Here is a 25,766-nt window from a genome sequence, read left to right as displayed (position 1 = left end):
GCTGACAGCCTTGGTGCCCGCTCTTCACTTCCTCCTCCTCCCGGAACACACGCACAATCCAGTGCCAGAGTATAGGCTCATACCTTGCTCCCGTGTACTTGATCTGTGTCCATTGTCTGTTCACTGTTTCTGACCTCGGCTATTTTCCTTGACCTAATTTAGTCTCATCCCTGGTACTGCACAGCTCAGCTGGTTCTGACGTGGATTGTCGACCTCTCTTGTATGTCTTCCTCCCGACGTGCTAATTCTACACACCAGTGTATACTAGCAGTTGTATGAGGGAACCTGGACAGAGGGCCGCGACCTCTGTGTGGGGCGAAGCTAAGTCCATAACCTCCTTGCGTGAGACCCTGGTGAAAACCACTGGCACGTTAGACCTTTGTACTGGGTCTCTGCCAATCCCAAGTAAGGGCAAGCACCATTGTTCTCCTGGGAATCGTGACAAAATTCCTTTGAGAACTTGAAGTCAGCATACCTTTAACTATGTGTTTAGTAATCTAGGCTCAGTAGGCTGAGTGAGAATGTGTTACATACTGACTTTCCGTAGTACTCCTCCCATATATCATATACAAATTAATGCCTTAAGTTTGTTAGAACAAGTGCAATAAACAATCATATTTCCTTCACATGTCATATTTATTTTCTACAAATATCTAGAACATATACTTACTTGTTCTTTAAAAATGTAAAATAACCCTACTTCAAAAATAGAAAGTAATGTATTAACGGTGTTAATTTTGACAAGGATTTAAATTTAGTTTTAGTCTTAGTCACTTATTTAAAATTGAACACAGACTTTTTTCGCAATTTTCATTATTGAAACGTTCATATTATCGTTACAATTTAGTCTTCAAAAAATAATATTGTCGACGATGATCACTGTGGATGGTGGTTGACCTAACTCCCAGGTTATTCACAAGCTTCATTTGTTTTTGTTTTCTGTCAAAGTTTTTATGCATTCCTCAAATCCTCAGGTTAGTATTTAAGTGCACGTCCCATCATATTATTTCCCTTATTAGTTCTTGGCTTGGACTAGAGGAGTTTCACACTTCTGCAGGCATATTTTACAGGCTGCCATTACAGATGGCAAGCTAGCCTTATCAAGCATTGAGCCAGTCAGATGTTACGGTATATTCCAAAATGGTGGTTGTGCCCTCAACTGGTTAGCATAGCCAGTATAGTTGTAAATGGGCTGCATCTGGGTGTTCACACATAGAATAAGTGTGCCATGTGCGTGTAGACAGAATTGCAGACTATCCAGAGATGAATGCATGCAGAGATCTGTCAAAATTTCAGACGGATATTTTGCACCAAGGTTGAGGTTGGTGGAAATCTGCACTAATAGTAATTACAGCTACTTTCACAAGTGGATGGATGGGGGTGGTGCTGCCAACTCTGAATACAGGAAAATATCAGCATGTATTTCCGAGAAAGCAGTGTGGTGGAAGATGTAGTATCCACAGGCCTGTAAATCAGGCCATGTATCTTTATGTATCAAGCTTTGGAGAGATATATAGTGGAGAAGATGCCTAAAGCAACCAATCAGCTTCAAACTGTGATCCAAAACAATAAAACTGTCCTAGGAGCAGGGGAGCAGAGAGCCCTGCAGGGCCCAGGCAAAGAGGGGTGTGGCCTAATGGCGGGAGGCTTGGCCACGCCCCCCTTGAGCAAAAAATAACAAAAACCACACTTTTGCAGCGCTTTTGACGGGGGCGCTGTGAGCCCTTCAGCCTGGGGCAAAGCCAGGGGGGGCGCAATCAGATCACTCCCCCCCACAGGCATAGGAGACTGTTGTGGCTGCTGTCAGCAGCCATGAGCAGTCTCCCACTGCAGCTCAGCACATGCTGTGTGCTGGGCTGCTCTGAACGAGGGAGAAAGGGAGGGGGGGCAGCGCCGGGCCCCTCAGGAAGCCCGGGACTGGATAAATAGTACCCGCTCCCCCCCTCTCTACGCCCTTCCTGCCTAGGAGCAAATAGAATATATATATTCAGACAGTCATTTCCCAAACATAGTATATCACACCTTCCATCTCAACTAATTAGCATGGCTGCACTTTTCCTGTCCTGACTGGGATGCTGAAATTTTTCAAAGTAATTTAATACTTAATAGAATGCAGACTGATGTTAGCAACAGTATTAAATAAGTAGCAAAAGTACAACATTTACAAAGTATAGTCTCAGTATAAAATGAGTCATCTGAAAAAGTGTCCTCTGATTAGTAGATGCATTCATGTGTAGTACATATCTAGGCATCATAGATCGTTCTGTAATACAATAGTTCATCAATTGTGAATCCTCTGCCTCCCTTCATTCACATGAATGAAGGGGTGAATTTACAATTAGCCAATCACTATTGATGCTGACCGTCATAATAATTGTGTATTTATGCAAATAAAATGGCTTGGCCAGTGGTATATGTATTGCTGTGCCTACCAGCATCTGTTCCCAATTACGCAAATGCATTCTTACTGTTAGTTTTGCTCTTTCCCTCCGCCATCCTGCCTCACCAGACTCAAGCAGGCAAAAGTTGTTAGAGGCACTGAAATCTGGGCACATATGTGTGCGACCTCTTTCTAGCTGTGCACAATGCTATGTTAGCTATTTCACCCTCTGCAAACTGGCGTAGGTCTCACTTTGCATCAGTCCCTATATCTATTATAGGGATGTGCAGGCTCGGATTAGTTCGGATTTACCTGCCAAGTTCAGATTTATTTTTTTCCCGCCAAAACTCGGGTCTCAGAAAGAGGCAAAACGTCATCTTTCATGGACAAACATCATCATTCCTGGACAAAAGTCCATGAAAGATGATGTTTGTCCATGAAAGATGACATTTTGCCTCTTTCTGAAACCCGATTTTTGGCGGGAAAATCCGAACTAATCCGAGCCTGCACATCCCTAATTTTTTACAGTGTGTATGTTGGAAAAAGTTGTGTATTTTTGTAAATTTAGGCATCTGCTTACATGCTCTATTTTCAAAAACACAGATGGCGTGTATATTGTAAGGTCTATTGAGGTTTATGATTGTTACATTTTACTTAAGGAACAGTCAATAAAATAGCTGATCTCTTTCAATTTGCAGCTGTAAGGCTAACAGTTCTGTATTTTGCTTTGGGGAATTCAGTTAATATCTTGAAGTGATATATTGTAACTCATTGCAGCTTAACACATTGATGCTGAGAAATAGCAAAGCTGTTTCTCACTACTCATTCTGTGAGAATAATAACACTGAATGTCCATGGATACATTTTATGCTTCTGGCCATGATAGGTGAACGGTCAACTCCCAGCAAGAACAGACCATGGCAACTTACACATTTATTATCGCTGAAAGCAATCACTTAACTCAGTTGTGGATTAGCACATACAACATATAAAGATAACTTTTAGATGATACAGAAAAGGGTTAAATATTAGCAGATGTTAAACACATTGTTCCTGTATGAAGCAGCTCTTGAAAAAAAAAATGGTTCTTTCATATAATGACTGCCAATTTTTTTTTTTTATCATACAACCTAACAAATTTCTGGTTTCAGCAAATTGTTTTTTTTTTTGTGTTTGAATATTTCATTAACACATGTCAGTTCTGGTTATTAGATTATATGCATGCTCTGTATTAGATATGCAAGCAGCATATACTGTAAGTGCATTCAAGAGATCTTTTTTAAAAAAAGAAAAGAGAAAGGTGGGTTTTTTGTGTCCGTATAAGTCTAGTCCCGCTCCAAAAACTCATTAGGCGAGGCAGCAACTCAAATACTGTAGCTGCAATGCAAATAAGGAGAATATTTAAATGAAATTATAAATGGCTATAAGGAGTATTCGGCCCTTTGGAATATCCCAAATTTTTTTATAATGCAATGGAATTAAGATGGGTGTCTACCAACTGTGCACATCTGTAAAATACAATGTTCGTCCATTCCTATTTGCAACATTGTTTATGTTCCATAAGGTTATATAGGAACCATTGTCCAAATTTTTTTTTAAAAACCATTCCATAGCTTCCCAATGGCAGTTGAGGTCTTGGCTTTTGTTTTGGCCAATCAAGGACATTGATTTCTAAATCGTTTTCCTGTTAGAATAGAAATCTCCCAAGTGTCAGGTTTTCTTTTAAATACATTCTTCCAGATTTATATGAGAGAAACTGTCCAGGGAGAAACAGATTTCTGTAAGAGTTGGCAAATTTAAAACTATTGTTCAAGGCCTCTCAAATGAATCTTATACTTGCTATAAAAAATGTGGGAGATCCATGTGCTAATTGGAGGAAGATTCTATGTATTGACCAAAATATATATACACACACAGTAGTCACTTTATTGGGTACACCTTTCCAGTACTAGGTAGGACCCCCGTCTGCCCCAGAACAACCTGAATTTTTCAACAAAGTGCTCGAAACCTTCCTCAGAGAATCTGGTCCATGTTGATCATTTGCTGCAAATCCCCTTTCTACATTATCACATAGTATGCTACGGGCTTGAGAATCTAGCTCAACCCTTGGCCAAACAGCAATTGTAATTTGGTTAATTTTCCCATAGCTTCCTGAACTAGCCAATTTTTCCAGCTGCCCTTTTAGGTGGCACAGTCATGATTCAGATGGACTACCCTGCTGTTCTGACAGACAGGAAAGGGGAAAGGAGCCAATCCTGAAGAGTGTAGAGTTGAAATGAGCCAATAATACGAGAGGAGAGGGGAAGGGGAAGGAGCAAACCAGAGGAGATATATGAAGGTAAAAGAGACAATTAGAGAGGCGAGGGGAGGTGAACGGAGTTTAGCAAGGACAAATGAGCAAATCAGAAAGGAAAAGAAGGGAAAAGAGCAGATCAGTAAGGAGAGGGGGTGAAAGGAGCCAATCAAAGAGGAGAGGAAAAAGCTGCCAAGCAGAGGAGAAGGTAGAAGGTCAGCAAGTAGAGGAGGTGAAAGCAACCAACTAGAAAGGAAAGGGGAGAGGAAAGGAGCAGATCAGGGGAAATAAGGAGCAGGTAGCTGGGTGCATCCTAAGGGTGACGCTCCAGGCTGACAATTGTGCCCTGGAGCACAATATCTAGATAGACACCAGATGTTAGAGAGGCAATAGGTCGACAGGGACCAAAGGTCAAAACATTTAATGTCGACATGGAAGAAGGTTGGCAAGTACAAATGGTCAACACATGTTTTTTTTTCCTAACCCTAATCTTCACCCTAACCCTCCCCTTGGTTCCTAACCTTCCCTCCAGGTGCCTAACCCTGTGCCTGACCCTAACCGTCCCTTCTAGTGCCTAACCCTCCTGTAAGTGCCTAAACTTAACTCTCCCTCCTGTTGCCTAACCATCGGGGCAAGTGCCTTACCATAAATCTTAAAATAATAAAAGTGTCAACCAGTTGTGTGTCGACTATTGTGTGTCGACCTTTTGGCACTGTCCACCATTTGTACCTATGGACCTTTAGTGTGTAGACCTTTTGTCCAAGTTGACCTTTTGTCTCTGTCGACATATTGCCTGTTTAACATCTGGTGTCAACCTTTTAATAGTCTGGATACCGTATCTCACAACCTCATGTACCACAGCCAGCACCACTCAGCATATTGGTGAAATAGCTGGTTCAGTGGTGCAGTTGCATAACTGTATTTGTATACATTTTGATAGATAATTAGTAATTCCAAGGAAATGCTGTGGTGAAAGTTCATCTTCAAGGTGCACACCAGACTGTAAGTTGTCAACAATCATCTCACATGACTGTCCAGCAAAGAGATGCTCCATGCATCTCAGGAAATCTTCACGCCTGTCGAAATTCTACAGGGTACATTCAGAAATTTCTAACTGATGCAGGGGACATTTGTTTAGTGAGACTAGATGATTATTCATACATGATCTACCAAAATCCACACTTTGCATCTAATGTTCTACTGTTCTCATAGGATGGTGATGTTTCAAGAGAGCTTTGTTTAGCCAGGTCAATCTTAATTGTACAGTCTTTCTTTGTTGCAGCTACCTTGGCTGAGACCAATTGTGTTGTCTTATCGATGGGGGCAATGATACCAAGCTTTGTCATTTTGTTGAGTTCCTCAATATCTTTTTCTGTCATGGTAAGCTGCATACACCTAGGTGCACGGACTGTGGGAAGGATTGAGCCACTCAGTTGCATGTGATATTCGACCTGAATCTTTAATATTGTGTTGCAGTCAATTAGATCTTTCAACTCCTTGAGCTACTGAAGTTCTCAAAGGATTGTATGTACCTTTTTCTCCCAACTTGATATCTAGCAGTGGTTTAATCTCACACTCCACAATGTGGAAATGTAGCTTTGCACAAGTGAAGTCAATATTGGTTGTGGCCATAGTTTTAATGACTTGACTGCTGTAGGCCACATGGTTGGCCCTGCCTCATGCATGCTGGTCAATTTGATGTAGCTTGGACTGGACCTTGCATTTTGCACCGATGTCTTTATTTTACTTTGGCATTTGTATTGTGCTTGTCAAAGAGAATTGTGAGATTAGGCCTATACTTTCACACTATAGCAGTCTTGTGAGGTCTTCCTACTTCAGTTTCAAGTTGGTTTATTTTATGTGTATCTTTGTTTCTTGTGTAGCAGACATACCGACATGCCTGTGGTAGTATTACCTACTGTAATAATGCAGTTTAAGTTTTCTCTATATCTGTGAATAGTCTAAACTGAAATGCCAATTGTATTTATTGCAATCTGTTTGACACTTATTATAATTCTTAATGACAGTCTATTTTCAAAGAGTATTTAAAGTACATATGCACAGATGTCAATAATGTACAGTGCATGTATGATTTTTAATGTATGAGATATCCAGCCTTAGCTAATCCTTGCCCATTACAAAGGTAGCAATAGTTGGCACCACTGGCATCCCTCTTTATGCCCTAGTACCTACCAGGGTTTCTAAAAGTGTCCCTATGCATTCCAAATGAAATGAACCGAAGAGAGACATTTTTGCTGCTTATTACTTTGTATGTGTACTCCTATTAGAAGAGACTAGGCTTGTTCTGTCCAGTCTATGGTCAGATTACAATGATACAACATTAACAAGGATCTCTTCAAAATTATAGTAGCCAGCCAAATCAGCATAGAACATAAATAGATATACTTGACCGATGCCCTGTTACCAGCAGGTGATTTTTATTTTCTGATATCTTTATATTTTTAGGGCACTCTAGTGGATGGCACAGTTAGTAGAATTGCTAGCCACCATCAATACCTAAAGATGAAGAGAGATCTCCTGCACTTTGCAGTAGATTGTCCAGTTGTGTACAGTATTGCAGACCATGCATTTTAGTTCACTACAAGAAGAAATCAGCCTGTATTGACTGCTTGAGGGACTGGTTATCATGCTTTCAGCAGTAAAGATGATGTGTACTATGGGCCTTAATCAGATATGGATGGAATTGCAAAGCTGCTCACAAGCAGCTTTGCAATTCCGTCTGTGCAAATATGGTAATGCAGCAGGAGGCATCACGCCTCCTGCTGCATTACGTATCCGAGCTGTGTTGTCCAATGCAGCATCGAATACTCTGTGGAACATCGGCCGGCTGAAGTGACCCATCGGGTCACGCAGCTGGCCGCCGCAGATGAGAGGAAGATGCCAGGAAATCTCCTTCAGCCGACAGAGATCATGGCTTCTTCCCTCCCCCCAACGGCGGCGACACACCTTTGTTTTGGGAAACGGAGGCCATCATCACCCCCTCCCTGCCCACAAACGTGTGGGATCTCCGTGTAGGATCGCAGACCTGTTCTGCACATGCGTAGAACAGGTCATGTGCCTGCACAGATTCCCGGTCATAATATAGGCCCTATATTCCTTCAAAATGAATTAATAAACATATTTTGTAACCAAAGCTTTAACCTCTTTTTAGTTCAAAGGTTACAAGTCAGACTATGGGGTATGTGTCATAGCCTGAGGACTGCAGGCATCAGTGAGTCCTGTGCAAGACTCTCCGATGTTTTAAAGTAGCAGTCATTTAAAAGGCAAAATCAACATGGTTTTATCTTTTAAATGACTGCTACTTTAAGACATTGGGCAGTCTAGCACGGGACTCGCCAATGCCTGCATTCCTCCGGCTATTACATATACCACGATAAATCACAAAGTATGACATAGCTATTCTAGAATCTCTATTTTGTATACAAACAGGGAAATTCTTTGGGACAAAAAGATCCCCTGACAAGTCTTTTTAAAAAATTGGAGATTCTACATAGCAGACAGCAGCATAAATATGGTATATCTAATGGAATATCTGAAATCTATGGTGAGTATGATGTAACCATAAAAATTATAATGTAGTTTGCAAAGAGACAGCAGTATCTGGGTTTTTTCAAAAGTGAAATAGCGCATGGTGCATGCACCCTGTACAGAGACAAAGAACATGCACAGATGTTGATGTAAAAACACTGACAATAGCAACAACTTTAGGGAATGGTTCTACAGCTGTGAACCTCACTACAGATGCACAAGTGAGGAACTGCTCTGATGGGATAAACATATATAATTATATGACGGGAAAACAATAGTTCTTCTCTTTGGTCCTGCTCCTGAGGCATTAAGACACAAGACCAAATACATTTTGTCTTTTAGCAATTGTCATTCATTAGATTGTTATAAGGTTGTATGTGAATGACATCTGTATTGTCATATGAAGTTCTAATGCACAACACAATATGCAATAAGCCCATAATTATAGGTAAATAAGGAGCATATTGTGCATTGTTTAAACTGTATTGACTTAAAAGACAACAACCGATGGGGTGTCCCTTACTATTACTTACTCCTAAATAAGGACCTCATTCAGAGCCAGTCGCACAGAGCGTGCGGTCGGTCTGAATGAGGGGAGGACGTCTTGAATTTTCAAGACTTCCCCCTTTGCGGTGGGAAGGCTGTGGGTTAACACCCACAGCCTTACGACCGCCTAAGGTGATGGTCGCGATGATCAAGACCATCGCGACCATCGGGGCTTACGACGAGACCCTAGGGTAGGGTCTCCCTTGTCGTAAGCCCCGGAGAGCTTTCGGCTCTGTCTGAGCCGGAAGCTCTCCACTGACATCACTAGTGATGTCAGTGGGGCCGCCCCCAAACGTTAGGCGTTCCCATGGGAACGCCCCCGTTTTGGCTGCCATCCCCCCCCCGGCCCGCCTTCCAAACGGGGTGAGCTGTCAATCAACATCGACAGCTCGCCCCCTTTGGATCGAGACCTGCTACGACCGGCACTGTCGGTCGTAGTGGGTCGTGCGCATGCTCTGTGGGGGGCCATCAACCCGGTCCGAGCGCATCGGCGCTAACGACCAGGTCTGAATGACCCCCTAAGTCTCTAAACATAATTTAATCTATAACATCACCTTTATGTTTTAATGTACCTAAGAATCATAGTAACAATTAAGGCACATTTAAAAGAAAGATACTGTTATACCGAGATAGCGAGTAATTTAATCATGACACAATTAACACATTATGTTATAAGGGTAATGGGTATATAATGCCGGCTGTCGGGATGCCTCCTGTCAGAATACCGACAGCTCCATCATGGTTAGTGCCTAAACCTAATCCCCCCCCTGGTGTTGCCTAACCCTGACCCTCCACCCTAGGGGTGCCTATCCCTAACCTCCCCTCCCCAAAACCTAACCTTAACCCCGTTACACTCCCTAAACCTAACGCTTCCCCCCCATGGTGTCCCAGACTTACTTTGTTTGGGCAGGCATCCTTCGGTGTTCCGGCATCAGTATTAACATAGGCATTGGTATTTTGACGCCTATCTTAAGTCCCTTGTCGGGATTATTGAAACCGGCGGCATCACGGTCACTGGTCTTATAACTGCATCCCATTATAGGGATAATGTAGTATATGTTCCAATTATTCCACTATAACAGATATTAGAGCATTGTACTAAGGCCTAACCCAGAGGTTCCCAAACGCCGCAATTACAGTCCTATTAAATTATAAAGCTATAAGTGCCTATTTAAAAACACTAATCAATGCAATATTTTAGTTAGATAAACACATTCATGGGCTTATTTAGATGTAAAAATAAAATTGTGAGTTTTGCTTACACTCACATTTCTATGGTTTAGTTTTGATGTTATGTATCTTAAGGTAAATTCAATATTTAGTCTAACGTATTGTTGCATCCAGTACAAAACTGTGTTCGTCATTATCATCTACATGCGTAACACAATTTCTTGCACAAGGATTTGCCTCTTAAAAGATATATATTAAAGATACAAGTTGTCTTGTGTCTCCATGCCTCCCAATGTATTGCTTTAGAAAATATGAGGGCTAAAAATAATAATGATATTGTGTAGAGAGAGTGATTTAAATAAAATAAATAAATAAACAACCAAAGACTTGTTTATAGTCCTTTTTAGGGGATTGATTGGGAGTAGGTGGAGAGCAATGTTAAAGTCCGCTTGTAAAAGGAATTGTACAAAATTCCATGAGGCTGGGTTGGTAATGAGGCTATTTCTTACCCTATTATTCCCTACCTCTAGAAGCTTTTTTATCTCTATATATGGACTTCAACAAGAAACACCTACTTATCCTTGACAAAGCACCCGCAGTGGCGTGAAACGCGTTGGGGACACAAGGGAGGGAGGGAGGAAGAGAAGCATCACACTGAAGCGGACTGTTTGCTGAGTACAGTCCGGGCGTCTGACGTCACCTCCTGGGTGCCACGATTGCCTCACGCGGCTGACTGAGGATGAACCTCTGATCTACAAGAGGACCAAAAGCTCCTAGAGGTAGGGAATAATAGGGTGGGAAATAGCCTCATTACCAACCCAGCCTCATGGAACTTTGTACAATTCCTTTTACAAGCGGACTTTAACATTGCTCTCCACCTACTCCCAATCAATCCCCTAAAAAGTTCTATAAACAAGTCTTTGGTTGTTTATTTATTTTTTATTTTTATTTAAATCACTCTCTCTTCACAATATCATTATTATTTTTTAGCGCTCATATTTTCTAATTCAAGTCATTTTATTTATTTGAGCTGCTTTTAATATATACAGTGCAGAATATTCAGTATATATAAATCCCACTGTATTGTATTTACACATGAACATACATTTTACACAAGTAGCATTTTACATGGGACAAATGGACTATTGCCTACCCCCCAACATGACCCATTCCATTAGGTACAAAATGCTCTGCTCCTGGACTTCCCACCTAATAAAGGATTACAGTCACCTGCATTGAGCCAGTTAGTTAGGTAAGTCCAGGACCAGAGCATTTTGTATCTAATGGAATGGGTCTTGTTGGAGGGTCTGCTGTTGTACAATTCGAAATTAGGGGGTCATTCAGACCCGCTCACGAACAAAGTTCGCTCGCTAGCGGGTCGATGTTGCGAGACTGCGCATGCGCACGACGGTGGGAGCTCCGTCGTGCGTATGCGCAAGACCCGGCGAGTGACGAGAAATACGTTGCTCGTGGTCTCGCACCAAAGGGGACGTGCTGTCGATGGTGACTGACAGCACGCCCCCTTTGGTGGGCGTGCTGGGGGCGTGGACAGACGGAGGCGTTCCCATGGGAACGCCTACCGTCTCAGTCCGGCCCTACTGACATCAGTAATGATGTCAGTGGGAGTGACTTTGGCTCTGATAGAGCCAAAATCACTCCTGGGCTTGCGGCAGCGAGACCCTACCGCAGGGTCTCGTCGCAAGCTCGATGGTCACGATGGTCTTTGACCATCGCGACCATCATCATGGACGCTCGCTGTAGCTGTGGGTGGTCACCCACAGCTATACAACCGTCCAGGAGGACGCTCCATTTTCATGGAGGAGGGCCCTGATTAAGAGCGAGCGCTCTGGTCAGAGCGTCCGGCTCTGAATCAGGCCCTTAGATCAATGCAATTTATTTCTGATACTGACAGAGATCCTTTTTCCATATTTTGAATAGTCTATTGTTCACTGTTGGACCACTTAAACCATCCCTAGTACTGTTATCTTATATTTGTACAAAATAACATGAGCCCTGTCCAGGATGCCCATGGGACCACAGAATTTTAGGACAAATCAGACCAGTGCAGTTGTAGATGGATAATTGGAGCAGCCATGGAAAAATACTAAGGGGCCTATTCCTTATCGGGGGTCCTAATTAGTATCCATTATGCAGAGGTGGATACTAAAACACCAGAGCAATACAATATTGATCCAGTGCAGGGATGACTGCTCTGAAAAAGCAGCCACCCCCAGGATTCTTACCAAGATGACTACTAATCAACAGCAGAATTTTACACTACCAAGACCAACCCAGCAATGTTTGTGCACATGCAAGTCCTGAGTCCACATACAGTGGGGCAAAAAAGTATTTGGCCAGCCACCGATTGTGCAAGTTGTTGCACTTTAAAAGATGAGAGAGGTCTGTAATTTCCATCATAGGTACACTTCAACTGTGAGAGACAGAATCAGAACAAAAACATCCGGAAATCACATTGTATGATTTTTAAACAATTTATTTGTATATTCTTTCTAAAAAAAAAAAAATTGCACAATCAAAAAGTTTAACTCAATACTTTGTAAAGTAACCTCGATTGGCAATTACAGAGGTCAAACGTTTCCTGTAGTTCTTGACCAGGTTTGCACAGACTGCAGCAGGTATTTTGGCCAACTCTTAAATGCAGATCTTCTCTAAATGTTTCATGTTTTGGGGCTGTCGCCGGGCAACACGGACTTTCAACTCCCTCCACAGATTTTCTATTGGGTTGAGGTCTGGAGACTGGCTAGGCAAATCCAGGACCTTGAAATGCTTTTTATGAGCCACTCCTTAGTTGCCCGGGCACGTTGCATCTTCAATGCTCTTACTGAGGGAAGGAGGTTTTTCTCCAAAATGTCACAATACATGGCCCCATTCATCCTCTCCATAATACGGATCAGTCGTCCTGACCCCTTTGCAGAAAAGCATGCCCAAAGAATGATGTTTCCACCCCATGCTTCAAAGCGGGTATGGTGTTTTTGGGATGCCACTCATTATTCTTCTCCCTCCAAACACGGCGTGTGGAGTTTATACCAAAAAGTTATATTTTGGTCTCATATGACCACACAACATTCTCCCAATCCTCCTCTGGATCATCCAGATGGTCACGGGCAAACTTTAGATGGGCCTGGAGATGTGCTGGCTTAAGCAGGGGGACCTTTCGGGCGCTGCAGGATTTGAATCCATGACGACGTAGTGTGTTACTAATGGTAACCTTTGTGACTGTGGTCCCAGCTCTCTCGAGGTCATTGACCAGGTCCCCCATGTAGTTTTGGGCTGATCCCTCACCATTCTCAAGATCATTGATACCCCATGAGGTGAGATCTTGCATGGAGCCCCTGGTCGAGGGAGATTGTCAGTGATCTTGTATTTCTTCCATTTTTTAATAATTGTGCCAACAGTTGATCTCTTCTCACCAAGCTGCTTGCCTATTGTCAAGTAGCTCATCCCAGCCTTGTGCAGGTCTACAATTTTGTCCCAGGTATCCTTAGACAGCTCTCTGGTCTTGGCCATGGTGGAGAGGTTGCAGTCTGACTGTTTGAGGGTGTGGACAGGTGTCTTTTATACAGTTAACCAGTTCAAACAGGTGCCATTAATACAGGTAACGAGTGGAGGATAGATGAGCTTCCTAAAGATGAAGTAACAGGTCTGAGAAATCCAGAATTCTTGCTGGTTGGTAGGTGTCCAAATATATGTTTTCCGCAAGAATATACAAATAAATTGTTTAAAAATCATACAATGTGATTTCAGGATTTTTTTGTTCTGATTCTGTCTCTCACAGTTGAAGTGTACCTATGATGGAAATTACAGACCTCCATCATCTTTTAAAGTGCAACAACTTGCACAATCGGTGGCTGTCCAAATACTTTTTTGCCCCACTGCATGTGCGCTGCTGCAGGGGACACAGGGCCAGAGCGGGTATAGGGATTCTTTTTGATACCTATTCACAACCCGGACCTGCTTTCCATAGGTAGGAGTGGGGCTCTGGGAAAAAACACCACCTAAAGATTGCATAGGTTGTTGCAAGCAAACTCTGAAAGCTTTCAGTTTTCAGAGTTTGCTGAGTATTATGTGGCCCCATCAGGTGTTTCCTCATGTGCAATGGGGTCCATTGGTAATCATGAATAAATCCCTAACCATTTTTGTATGGGAAAACATATTGTCTACTGCGTCAAAGTATATACTGTACCCTGCATCCTATACTGTTATTTCAACTAGTTTACTGTACCTTGTATCACATTCCTATTAACAGTATTTCTGTTGTTTTTCTAGTTTTTTGTTTCTGCAATTATGCAATGTCAGTTAGGGTTCTTTGTGTTTGTTTTTTTATTATATTGCTAGAATTTGTTTGTGTTGGATAAACAAACAGATTATCCCTCTAGCTGGTGGTTCTAAGTACATTGTAATGCAGAATTTCTCGCTCATAGTTAAGTAGGATAAGCAAATGAAAATGTTTTAGGATTGTTTTCTCATGGCTGAAAAAAGTGAATTCTCCTTTGGGAGACAATAAAGAAGATGAGTGAAAGGTTTAAGTAACAAAGATTACTCTTTTGCTAGGTCAGATTACTTGGAAGTCTTCTTGCTAAAGACTTTAAAAAAACAAGATCCTTATTGACAAATGTGATTAAATAACGCTCAAGGTTAATGAACCCTTCTATGCTTTCTCGTTTCATTTCACGAAACACAATATGCACATACATCTGCCTCTGTATCTATCTATCTATCTATCTATCTATGTATCTATCTATCTATCTACTGTATCTATCTACTGTATCTATCTACTGTATCTATCTATCTATCTATCTATCTATCTATCTATCTATCTACTGTATCTATCTATCTATCTCTCTATCTATCTGCAAATTAATTCAGCCGAATTTTAGCAATCCACCTTTAGCTATTTAATTTGCACTTCTATCCTGATTAGCCAAAGGTTCAGTGAATAAGTAATTGGCACTAGAGCTGAAGTACCCTGTGTTGCCCGTGTTTAAATCTTCAAATTATTAAGTTTTATTATGTGATGTTGTCCAAATCCATCAAGTGGAAGGCCCAGACAGGCTCCCTGGGTCAAAGTTCTGCCCAGCGCACTCCACCCTGAGGTCTGACCAGGACCCCAACCACTGCATTAGGCATCCCAGACCAATTGCCACCCCTCAGGAGATCCGACCAGGACCTCAACTCCTTAGTATGTCTTCTGGGATCCTAAGTTACCACTCTATGAAGTTTTCATCCAAATCCGTCCAGTGGAAGGCTCAGAACAGGCTCCTGGGTCAAAGTTTTGCCCAGCGTACACCAACGGGAGGTCCAATCGGGACCCTTAACCCCCTAAAACCTGGCCAGGATCCAACAGGACCACCTTGCGTTGGTTTCCTTCCAATCGGAGCAGGGGTGTCCGAATGCATAAGCAGACAGACAAACAAACAGACCAATTTTATATATAAGGTAAAGCAGCTAATCGGCAACCATCAATAAATATTGCTTAATAATAGGACCTCAGAACTGCTTGGACACTCATTCTGCCTTGATTTTTACTGAAAGTTAATATTTGTGAATGCACTTTGTGAATATTGCTAGTAGATCAGAATATTGTACACTAATGTTCACATTGCATTTGCATATAGCTGTGTATCCTGCATAAGATATTTAACATATTATATAATCGGTGCTTTTTTCCTTTGAAAAAGGGTTCTGGTGTTCACAATAAAGGTGCCGGTGCTCACCTGAAGGTATAAGTTGATACAAAATTGAAAGTAGTTTCCATACTCTGGACAACACCTCAAATGCCTATTTTATTAATTTGTGAAATGATTTCACTGATTTCTTCCTGATTCCAAAACTAGTAATGAGAATTAAAAATTCTAATACCAAAAATGTGCGGGTCAGGCGTACTGTCAAGAACTAGGAAACACCCCCACACACACTGTATTATAAATACACCCTCCCTACATTACACTCGCCAATTGTTTTCTGTACTTGTCATAAGTACCATTACCTATTTAGGTGTAAAAAAATACACAGACAAGTCATTGTGAAATTAACTGATGTCTGTCTGGCATAAAACAAAATCACTTGTACAGCGCAGATGTACACTTACTTATATATTATGTTGTCACTCAGCAACTTAATTGGTGCAAAACGCAACTTTTTCAGGACTTGTGATTAGTGCCTTTTTCATAAGCATGAAAAAACACATGCAAGTCTGAAAACACACTGATATTTATCAGAAAATGCATGTAACCATAGGGATCACTGTGCATTATAACCAATGCAGGGAAATTATGCTATTGAATCCGTTTTAATGTGTATAACTCAGTTTTTTTATATAACAGCTACATAATGGGGACAAGGTGCAATCAGGGAGATTGCTAGACTCTTCAGGGAGTCAGGGAGATTGCTGCTATTTCAGGGAGTCTCCCTGACATTCAGGGAGAGTTGGTAAATATGGGGAACTTAAGCAAGACTTTCTTTGATAATTAAAATGAGATAAAGGGGTATAAAGGATGTATCTTTAGGGGTATTGCTTGCTGTCAAATGGATGTTTAAAAGGTTGTGAATTAGTATGAGCTCAGAGTTGGCAATTTTGGAGCTCATCCTAAACTTATAATTGGACCCACTTTGTGTATCCATGTGGCACTATATCACTGGGAAGATGGAGCTGTAGAGGAGGAGGGACCCGTTTGCCGGCACAAGGTAAGTACAGTATATGTGGGGCTGGGAGGGGATGCTGCTCAGAGCAGGGAGTCTGTGTACGGGCCACTTCGGGCATGAATATGCCCCTGATCATAAAAGTGCATATCTTTGCACACTCAGACCATTTAATAAAATGTTCCATATACAGCTTTCCTTCATGCACTACAAATCAGGTTACACACAATACTTGTGCGCTGTGCGACTCGGTAGCACTAAGGGTCTTTGCGTGTGAAATGCTATGTTGCAGTGTCACAGCCTCTGACACTGTAACGTAGCATTTTGCATGCACATATAGCCGCAGCCGCACACAGAATATAGGCATGCCACATATCTTTTTAAGGGAAAAAGTTGCATGAAAAGAAGCTTGACGCTACCGAGTTACGCCACAACATGGCACAACTAGAAGGGCTGTTTAACTGGCAAGGAGGCTAGATGTATGAGAACCCATCTCTACAAGACAATTCCAGCCCTAGTTCCTTCTCCCAAGTTACTGTTCTCTGACAGTGCAAAGCAGCTGAAAAGCGCCACCAATAGACACAATAAAAAATAAGAAGAAGAGGCGGTGAGGATCCTACAGAGGGGAACAAGAACCGGGAGAGGGTGATGTGGGGTTTAATTGACAGAATAGAACAGATGGGGGACCTGATTGGCAATTCTACCTCAAATATGTTTGTGCCCAGCAAACCAGTGATTGCCATTATATCACAAACTGGTTAGAAGTTTTTATTGAAGATTCATTTATTTTATTCAGTAACAGTATATGTTTGATGTTTTATTGTATGTTCTTTATATATTGGACTGTGTGCCCCACTTGAACCTCATCAGGTGCTAACATCTTGGGCCACTAATTCAGGCACTTCACAGTACAATGGGCACAGTTAAAATGGATAAATATAGGCTCATGTACCATGTGCAGTGCGGGATTACCTTTATTTTACCTGACCTATGCAAAGATGAAAGTTGACATTGCTAAAGGTACAATTTTTAAAAACTATTTAAATTTTACAAAAAAAAGTGAACAAAATATATACTGTGCTATAATTCAGTAGAAATGTTGCCTAAAGATAGAAATGAGTAAAATTTGTATGCCGAGAATTGCTGCAAATTGTTGTGTGACTCGATTACTGAGATGCGTGTGTCACCTTTGTTTTCTCGACAAACACTAAAAGTTTATTGCAATTGTGCCAGCTCATGGACTACAACCGATGTTATTGAGCAGCTGGCTGCATTGCACAGTGGTTAGCATTGCTGCTTCACGTAGATAGTGTCATAGGTTCAAATACAACCAGGCTTCTATCAGTGTGGAGTTTGTATGTTCTGCCCGATGACTATAGTTTTTCACCTAGAGTCCAAAAACGTAGATTGACTGATGACAAAAATAAGTACCACATTCTGAGTATGAAAAGTCCAATGCTGCAGTCTCTTGTGAATGTTTAATTATAAATCAAGAGTGTGAGGGGGCAGTTGTTTTTTTTAAAGAATTTTACTGCAAAGTCTCTATTAATATAGGGTGACATTATTAAGGATCCATATCGCAACAGGATATTTTAATTTGTAATGAAAATATCCCTGCTATGTACAAAGGGGAACACGCAGGCACAGCAGCTGTGGTAACTGTTGTCCCAGCGAGTTACATCCTTAGCATATTGTAGAAGTCATTCACAGAAGTGAAAGACTTCTCCTGTGGAAGCTGACATTGCGCATGCGGACAGTGTCAGCTTCCGATGACGGCCAGAGGCTGCAGGAGAAAGATTGAAAGATCTCCCTCCTGCTCCAAAGCGTCCATAGGCTTAAAGTGGTTTACAACATATGAAGATGGTGTAAACTACTGGGGACAAACTCCGAAAAGCTTTGGTTTTTGGGGTTTGGTAGATAGTGCTCAGATGATAGTCCCCATTCATAATAATTTGGACTACGATCTGCAGTGCTGATTTCTGTGAAATTTTCTGCATTGTGCCATTAGTACATAGCTACAATACTGCAGTTTCTACAAACTTTTTTTTAAACTCTTTTTATTGAGCGAATCACAATAAAGTAGTACAGACAAATTTCCAAGAAATACACAGCACATAATGTACTTCTAATAAAAAAGCTGTAACAATTCAAACAGTAATACAGTGATTCAGTTTCTCAATAAAAGAAATGTTTTTTTATAAAGGCCAGAAAAATATCTCGCATCAACAGTGTGGCCAACCGTCAGGGGATAAAAGAGAATATAGTAATAAAAGGGGGGGAAAACCGTAGAAAAAATAGGGGAAAATGAGAAGGCAGAAGGGAGGATGGACTCTAATTAGAAAAGAACCCCTCAAATTAAGTGGGGTAGAGATAAAAATAAAATGTTGAATGGGGAGGGAATGTTTTGGTATGTCAACCAAGGGACCATATTTTATTAGAAAGATTTTGAGGTGTTACGCAATATAGCGGTCATGTATTCCATATTGTAGACATAACAAGTACGTGATATTATTGCCTGTATAAGGAGAAGGAGTGGAATTTTTCCAATCAGCTGCTATTTGGCAGGTCATAGCAGATACGATGTGTCGGAACAACTTATTCTGATGCCAAGATAGGGTGGGCAGGTACATGGGAAGGAGAAAATGCTGAGGATCAGAGGGAATAGTTGTCTCAAAGAGGTGTGAGAGGAGACCGTCAGCCTCCTGCCATATACTAGCTAGTTTCGGACAGGTCCAAAAGATAGGCAAAAAGGGACCTTTGCCCCGACAACCCCTCCAGAACCTATCCGAAACATCGGGAAACATAACTTTTAGTCGGAAAGGTACATAAGACCAATGATATAGCAAATTTATAAATATTTTCCTTGATTTTGACACAAATAGAACTGGCGGCAGCGTTGTCCCAAATTTCCGTCCAATCCTCAGCATCTATAGAGTGTCCCAAATCCCGCTCCCACGCTAATTCATGAGAGTCTCAATTAAGACTTACTTCCTCACCTAATAGAGAGTAAATAGTAGAGATGAGACCCCTTGTGGAGGGTCGTTTCCAACATATAGACTCAAAAGAAGTTAAGCGTCTGCTAGTCATAGTCGGGCTGATTTTGGAATGGCAGTGCCTAATTTGTAAAAAACTGAAAAAATCTTTAGACGGAATTGCTACTTTTTCTCGAATTTCAGAGAATTGGGGAAAATTAGTATCTATGGTGATATCGTTTAAATAGTAAATATCACCCGACGACCAGGCAGTAAAGGAAGATTTGCATAATCCTGGAGGAAAGGCAGGGTTATGAAATAATGTTATCAAAGGGGATGGTCCTGGAGCTAACTTAAAACGTCTATTGATTAGGTCCCAGATCGCTAAAGAATCGGAAATTACAGGGTGAGAAGGAACTATCTGGGGGCGATGAGTCCTAGAAAGCCATTACAGGGAAGATACAGTAGTCAGTCCCAGCTCCTCAGCTTCAGTATCCACCCAGACCTTCCTTGCATTAAAATTACACCACTGAGCACAACGAGAAAGCTGCGCAGCGCAATAATATTTTTTAAAATCAGGAATACCCAGCCTGCCCCCCCTAGAGGGACGCTGAAGCAGTTCTAGTCTAATCCGCCGACGTTTTCGGTTCTATATGAAATATGAAGTTTGATGCTGAAGGAATTTAAAAACATAGGGAGGAATATAAATCGGGAGGGTCTGAAATAAATACAAGAGCCAGGGAAGAATGCTCATCTTAACAGATTGTATTCTACCTATCCATGAGATAAAATAATTGGACCACTGATGCAAATCTGACTTAATACAATCTAAAAGGGGAGACCACGTTTGTTCATATTGTATTTATTTGTACTACATTGCATTATTACTGCCTTTAACTCAGCCTTGAGAAAGATTCTCAATAGAAGTGAAACGTCGGCTTCATGGCATGTAAAACTTCAAACTAAAACTTTGGGCTTAGCACATATCATTATGGGCCAAATGTAATCAGGCGAAAGTTGATAAAATGTGAGAGTTTAGCAGAAAACTCTCACACTTTTTAAACTTGGCCAATGTAATAGGGTCAGAGAACATGCAAACTCACATGACTCAAAAAAGTCTCACTATTTAAACTCTCATCCAGATGTTTTCCCATTTTGAAGATAAAACTCGACCAATGTGAGAGGTTACTGCTAAACTCTCACATTTCCTAAACTCTCACCCTATTACATTTGGTCCAGCATCTCTGACTTTGTTATTGTTACAAACCTAGAAAACGTAAAGACAGCTAATACTGATAATGTGTATTTTGTCTCCCAGAAATTCAAGCAAGGCAAATATCAGCCAAGACTGGACTCTATGGTGCTGCTAATAATGAAACTGGATCAGCTGGACAAAGACATAGACAATGCTCTCTGCTCTCCATCTCTGCCCCGCAAACCAATACTCAAAGAGAGACATCTGCAAACTACAAGCGTAAGTGTACAAACTAATTCATCTGCATTCAAGAAGTTTTTCTTTACTTATGGATTAGACTTCATTACTGATATAAAGGAAAATTGGGAAAGGTGATCTTGTCTGTCCAATGAATTATATCTGTTATAGAAGCAGCTCACAAAGTAGGAACTGCACCTACTAGAAACGCAAAAACAACACGGATAGACTGGAGCGCTACTTTGCAATGAGATGAAGTCAGGTCCTCCAGATATCTCAACAAATATTGAATAACAATATGAAATAGTATAAATATTACAACAATATACATAAAAAAAGAAACTTACCTACAGTAAAAGAGAAAATGAGAAAATAGACAATTAATATAATACACTCCATAGGCACACACCGGATGATATTAAACAACAGCAATCAATCAGATAGTAATAGCAGTGATGGTAATTAATTGATAGATAGTTAGGTTGAAACAATGTTTTAGGACACCTCCCAAGTGTATACCGGAACAGGGAGGACCTTACAAGGATAAAATGTCCAAAGTAGATGTGAAAAACTTCCAAAGTGTTTTCAATTGCAAATGAATAATTGACAGTTCGCTATCACATTAATTGTGCATAATGTTCCAAAGTGCGTGCAATGGAGCAGGAGATTTATTGTGAGATGTTCTCTCTATTGGCTCCAGTTCTTCGTGTTCTGTATAGCTGGGCCTTTGCAAAATAGATGGTCATAGCAGATGTAACACACTGCTGTAGGTGTTTAATTCAGCTGGATAGCGGGAATCCACTCAGTAGACAGTGGGGAGGTGGTAGCTTAAATGTCACTGCAGGAGTGTATAGTTGCTGCTGAGACCAACAACCGGTGGAAGCATGTAGCCTCTACTGGAGTCAACAGGTGAAAACGCAGTGCAGGAGCCCCGCGGTGGTCCCTAAACCTAACCCCCCTTCCCGCATCCTAAACCTAACCCTCCCAGGGGGGTGCCTAACACTAACCTCCCCCAGTGGTGCCTAACCTTGACCCCCTTCACCACAGCCTAACCCTAACCGATGCTGGGGGCGCCTAACCCTAATCTCCCCCTGAGGGTTCCTAAACCTAACACTCCCACTCCCACCCCGCTTACCTTCGTTCGGTATGGCGCCTGTCGGGATTTTGGCATCAGGATTTTGACGCCTATCTTTAATCCCCAGTCGGCCTTTAGATGTCAAGATTTTGGCAGCCGGCATTCCGGCCACCGGTAAATAAACCACATCCCGTCTATAGTACAAGACGCTTCACTGGCTCCTCTTTACAAGACCATGTGATTTGTAAAAGTTTATAAAGCAAGGAATAAGTGAAGGCTATGGACCTGATTCAGAGATGTACACTAATGTTGCCGCAGCTGCAAATTTGTGCGCAATGGCTGTGTAAAAATATTTAAATGTTGCAGCTGCCAGGATTTGTATTGAGATGCCCACCTAAGGCTTTGCACATCCAAGTACAGAGATGCAGCTCAGTCACAGATCAGTTGATTATCAGCCTTCTGGGTAACCCTATGGTCACGTACAATGGCCACGGGAACTGTGACACTGGAGCCATTTTCAAAGCGTACTAGATCACAGTCGCAGACTGAGAGACACCACAAAACTGGCACGATGCACCTGCGTTTAAGTAGACACCTCCTCATTGCCACCCACAAATGGTCCCTGTCTGTCAATTACTTTGCAAATAAATCCTCACAGCGACAATGAAAATGAAACTTGACACATGCGCGGTGTGACTCAGACATGTGTGCATATTACCGATAATCGCTTAACTGCATAAAAATCAGCATTGTGTCCATCTCTGAATTAGGGCCTATGTTCTCCTGTATAAATGCAGGTAGACTGTATATGTATAAACTTAGAATGCTAATATTTAGGAGAAAGGCAAAATTCTCTGCTTGTCTGTGAAAGCTACTATATGGTCTGACCTGTGAAAGCTACCGTATGGTCTTACCTGTGAAAGTATGGTCTTACCTGTGAAAGCTACTGTATGGTTTTACCTGTGAAAGCTACTGTATGGTCTTACCTGTGAAAGCTATGGTCTTGCCTGTGAAAGCTACTGTATGGTCTTGCCTGTGAAAGCTACTGTATGGTCTTACCTGTGAAAGCTACTGTATCGTCTTACCTGTGAAAGCTACTGTATCGTCTTACCTGTGAAAGCTACTGTATGGTCTTACCTGTGAAAGCTACTGTATGGTTTTACCTGTGAAAGCTACTGTATGGTCTGACCTGTGAAAGCTACTGTATGGTCTTACCTGTGAAAGCTACTGTATGGTCTTACCTGTGAATGCTATGGTCTTGCCTGTGAAAGCTACTGTATGGTCTTACCTGGTAAAGCTATGGTCTTACCTATGAAAGCTACTGTATGGTTTTACCTGTGAAAGCTACTGTATGGTTTTACCTGTGAACGCTATGGTCTTACCTATGAAAGCTATGGTCTTACCTGTGAAAGCTACTGTATGGTCTCACCTCTTAATACAGAGATTAGTTAACTGAAAAATGGCTTCGGATTGGGATACAGTTAATTAATTTCAAATTCTATGGCATATTCAGAAATGTGCTTTGTCCCAGCCTTTCTCCAAATAAAAAGAAATGGTCAACAGTAATAATAACCAATTTCAGTGTATTGCTTTGGAAGACTTAAGTCCTATATACAGTAGTTAAAACTAACATATCTGCCCATGACTTTCCCCCTTGTAATGTTCTACTTAGCTTTGATTAATTTGGGGTATTGCAAACTTGGAAACAATTTACATTCTAGCAAAAGTTACATTTTGGCAACAATTTAGTAAAATACTTATGAGGTTTTCCCTAAGAGACAGGTTAATTGCAAATGTTATTGGGCTGACTATCCAATATGCATAAGGAATATTAATGTAGCAGTCATTAATAGGCTATAGACTTGAGGTAGTCCTGTCCCTGGTCTGAATTGGCCAGACACAGTAGTTGTGTAAAGTTGTAGCTTATTAAACAGATGAATTGGAAACCCTGTTCGGTGTAATTCTCAGCACTATGCACAAATGTTCCTAAGCACTGTTTAAACAATTATGCTACAGAGAACGGTGGCCAAGCTCAGTCCTTAAAGACCCCTAACTGTACAAATTTCCAGACCACCTGTGGATCTTTAGTATGTGTCAGTTAGGAATGAATGTGTCACATAATGTATACACCTGCGCATCTGCTAGGTGGTCTGGAAAACATAACTTATTAGAGGTCCTTGAGGAATGAGTTTGGCCACCCATACTATAGACCAATCATAATCTTCAACCTATTTGCTGTCCTTCTTATTAATTTCCCACTGTGAACTGCTACACTTGTCTGCTGTTCACTTGTTAAGAATAATTATTTAAGTGCTAATTGTATATTGTAACAAGACTTTTATATTTCTTACACTAGTATTAGAGAATTGAGTGAATGACCAACTAACAAGGGACAAAGAGCCCGATTCAGACCCAGAAGGTAAGCCGCGGACGCATGCTATAGGCGATTGTCGCCTGTCTGCGCATTCTTATGCATCGCAGTGCACCTGCACAAACCAGTCATTGCGATTGGGAATTGTGCGCTCTTAGCACAAACGCTGAGCGCTACTTTGAGTGACAGATAGTTTCGTTAGTGGGTGGTAACAGGGGAAGGTGCTTGTGAACGGGGGAGTGGTGCTGCGAATGCAGGCGTGTCTGGGCGTCAAAACTGAGTTTTATGGGTGTGCATAATTAGCATGGAAGCGTCATTGTACACGTCACTTGGTTGTATTTCAGCCTGCAGTGATCGCAGAGCTTAAGGTGGGGTAAGGTCTATCTCAAGCGCTGCGTGCTGCTCCGATGGCTCTTGATGGTTCTGATTAATCATACACTTCCTGGAGATGACGTGTGTTAAGAAAGAAAAGTGGGCGTCTTTATACCGGTGTGCGCTCACTCTGCCGTCGCTATCCAAGACATAGAGGGCGGCCTTACACCAGACAGTGCGATTGCGGAATTTGCATACCCAGACCCTTTTGGCAGCGAGAGAGCGCAGCTTAGCTTCTGGGTCTGAATAGACCCCAAAGTTGTCACGGCCAGGGTATTTCAGCATGGCGCTAGGCGAGTGTTACCTGTGAGGTCATTGTGGCGCGGGCTGTCTGGTGGCGGAGCTGGTGTCTGGCGGGGGGCTTTGGCTGCGCGCGTTGTTGTGCGGGCCTGTTGTCACTCTGCGCTGGTAAGGCCTGGCGGCGTCTCCGTTCCATTTGGCATGGGCGCCGTCATTTTGCCTTCTGGCCATGTGATGCGGCTGGCCAATCCTGGTGAGTCACATGTTCCCTCCGGCCAGTAACAGCACGGCATGGGGTATTTAGGAAGGGTCAGTGCCTTCCTTCTTTGCCAGTGCAACGTGTATCTCAGCCTAGCTGAGAGGGAGTTCTCTGTGCTTTCCTGTTCCAGTGAATTCGCTGTCTGCCAGTCTGCCTGTCAGCTCCTAGCTCCCACTGGACTACCCCGCTTCCTCCATCACCCTTGCCCATACCTGAGTGCCTGAGCCTGCTGACATCCTGCGCTTCAGTTCACTACCTGCAAACCTGGCTTGTTTATTTTCAGTTCACTATCTGCAAACCTGGCTTGATTATTTTCAGTTTCACTACCTGCACACCTGGACAGCTCTAATTGTTTCTACTTGGACATTAACCCTTTTGCTCCCACCACAGAACTCTTGTGCACATTTATATATTCCTGGACTTTTATTTACTGCCACATTATATGTC

The 25,766-nt window shown here is 41.9% G+C and overlaps 1 protein-coding gene across 1 annotated transcript in view; it reads left to right on the top strand.

The window, feature by feature from the left end:
- The window catches only part of DLC1 (DLC1 Rho GTPase activating protein), a 458,419-nt gene that overhangs the window by 37,787 nt on the left and 394,866 nt on the right, over positions 1-25,766 (top strand). The window contains exon 2 of the mRNA XM_088478740.1: positions 20,889-21,044. Coding sequence (XP_088334866.1) covers positions 20,889-21,044 — 156 coding nt within the window. The remainder of the gene's footprint in view (positions 1-20,888; positions 21,045-25,766) is intronic.

Source organism: Taudactylus pleione, unplaced genomic scaffold, assembly GCF_031769625.1.
Source record: "Taudactylus pleione unplaced genomic scaffold, aTauple2 ptg000218l, whole genome shotgun sequence".
Taxonomy (NCBI): domain Eukaryota; kingdom Metazoa; phylum Chordata; class Amphibia; order Anura; family Myobatrachidae; genus Taudactylus; species Taudactylus pleione.
The sequence above is the reverse complement of the archived record's forward strand: the minus strand, read 5'-3'. Positions and strand labels throughout refer to the sequence as shown.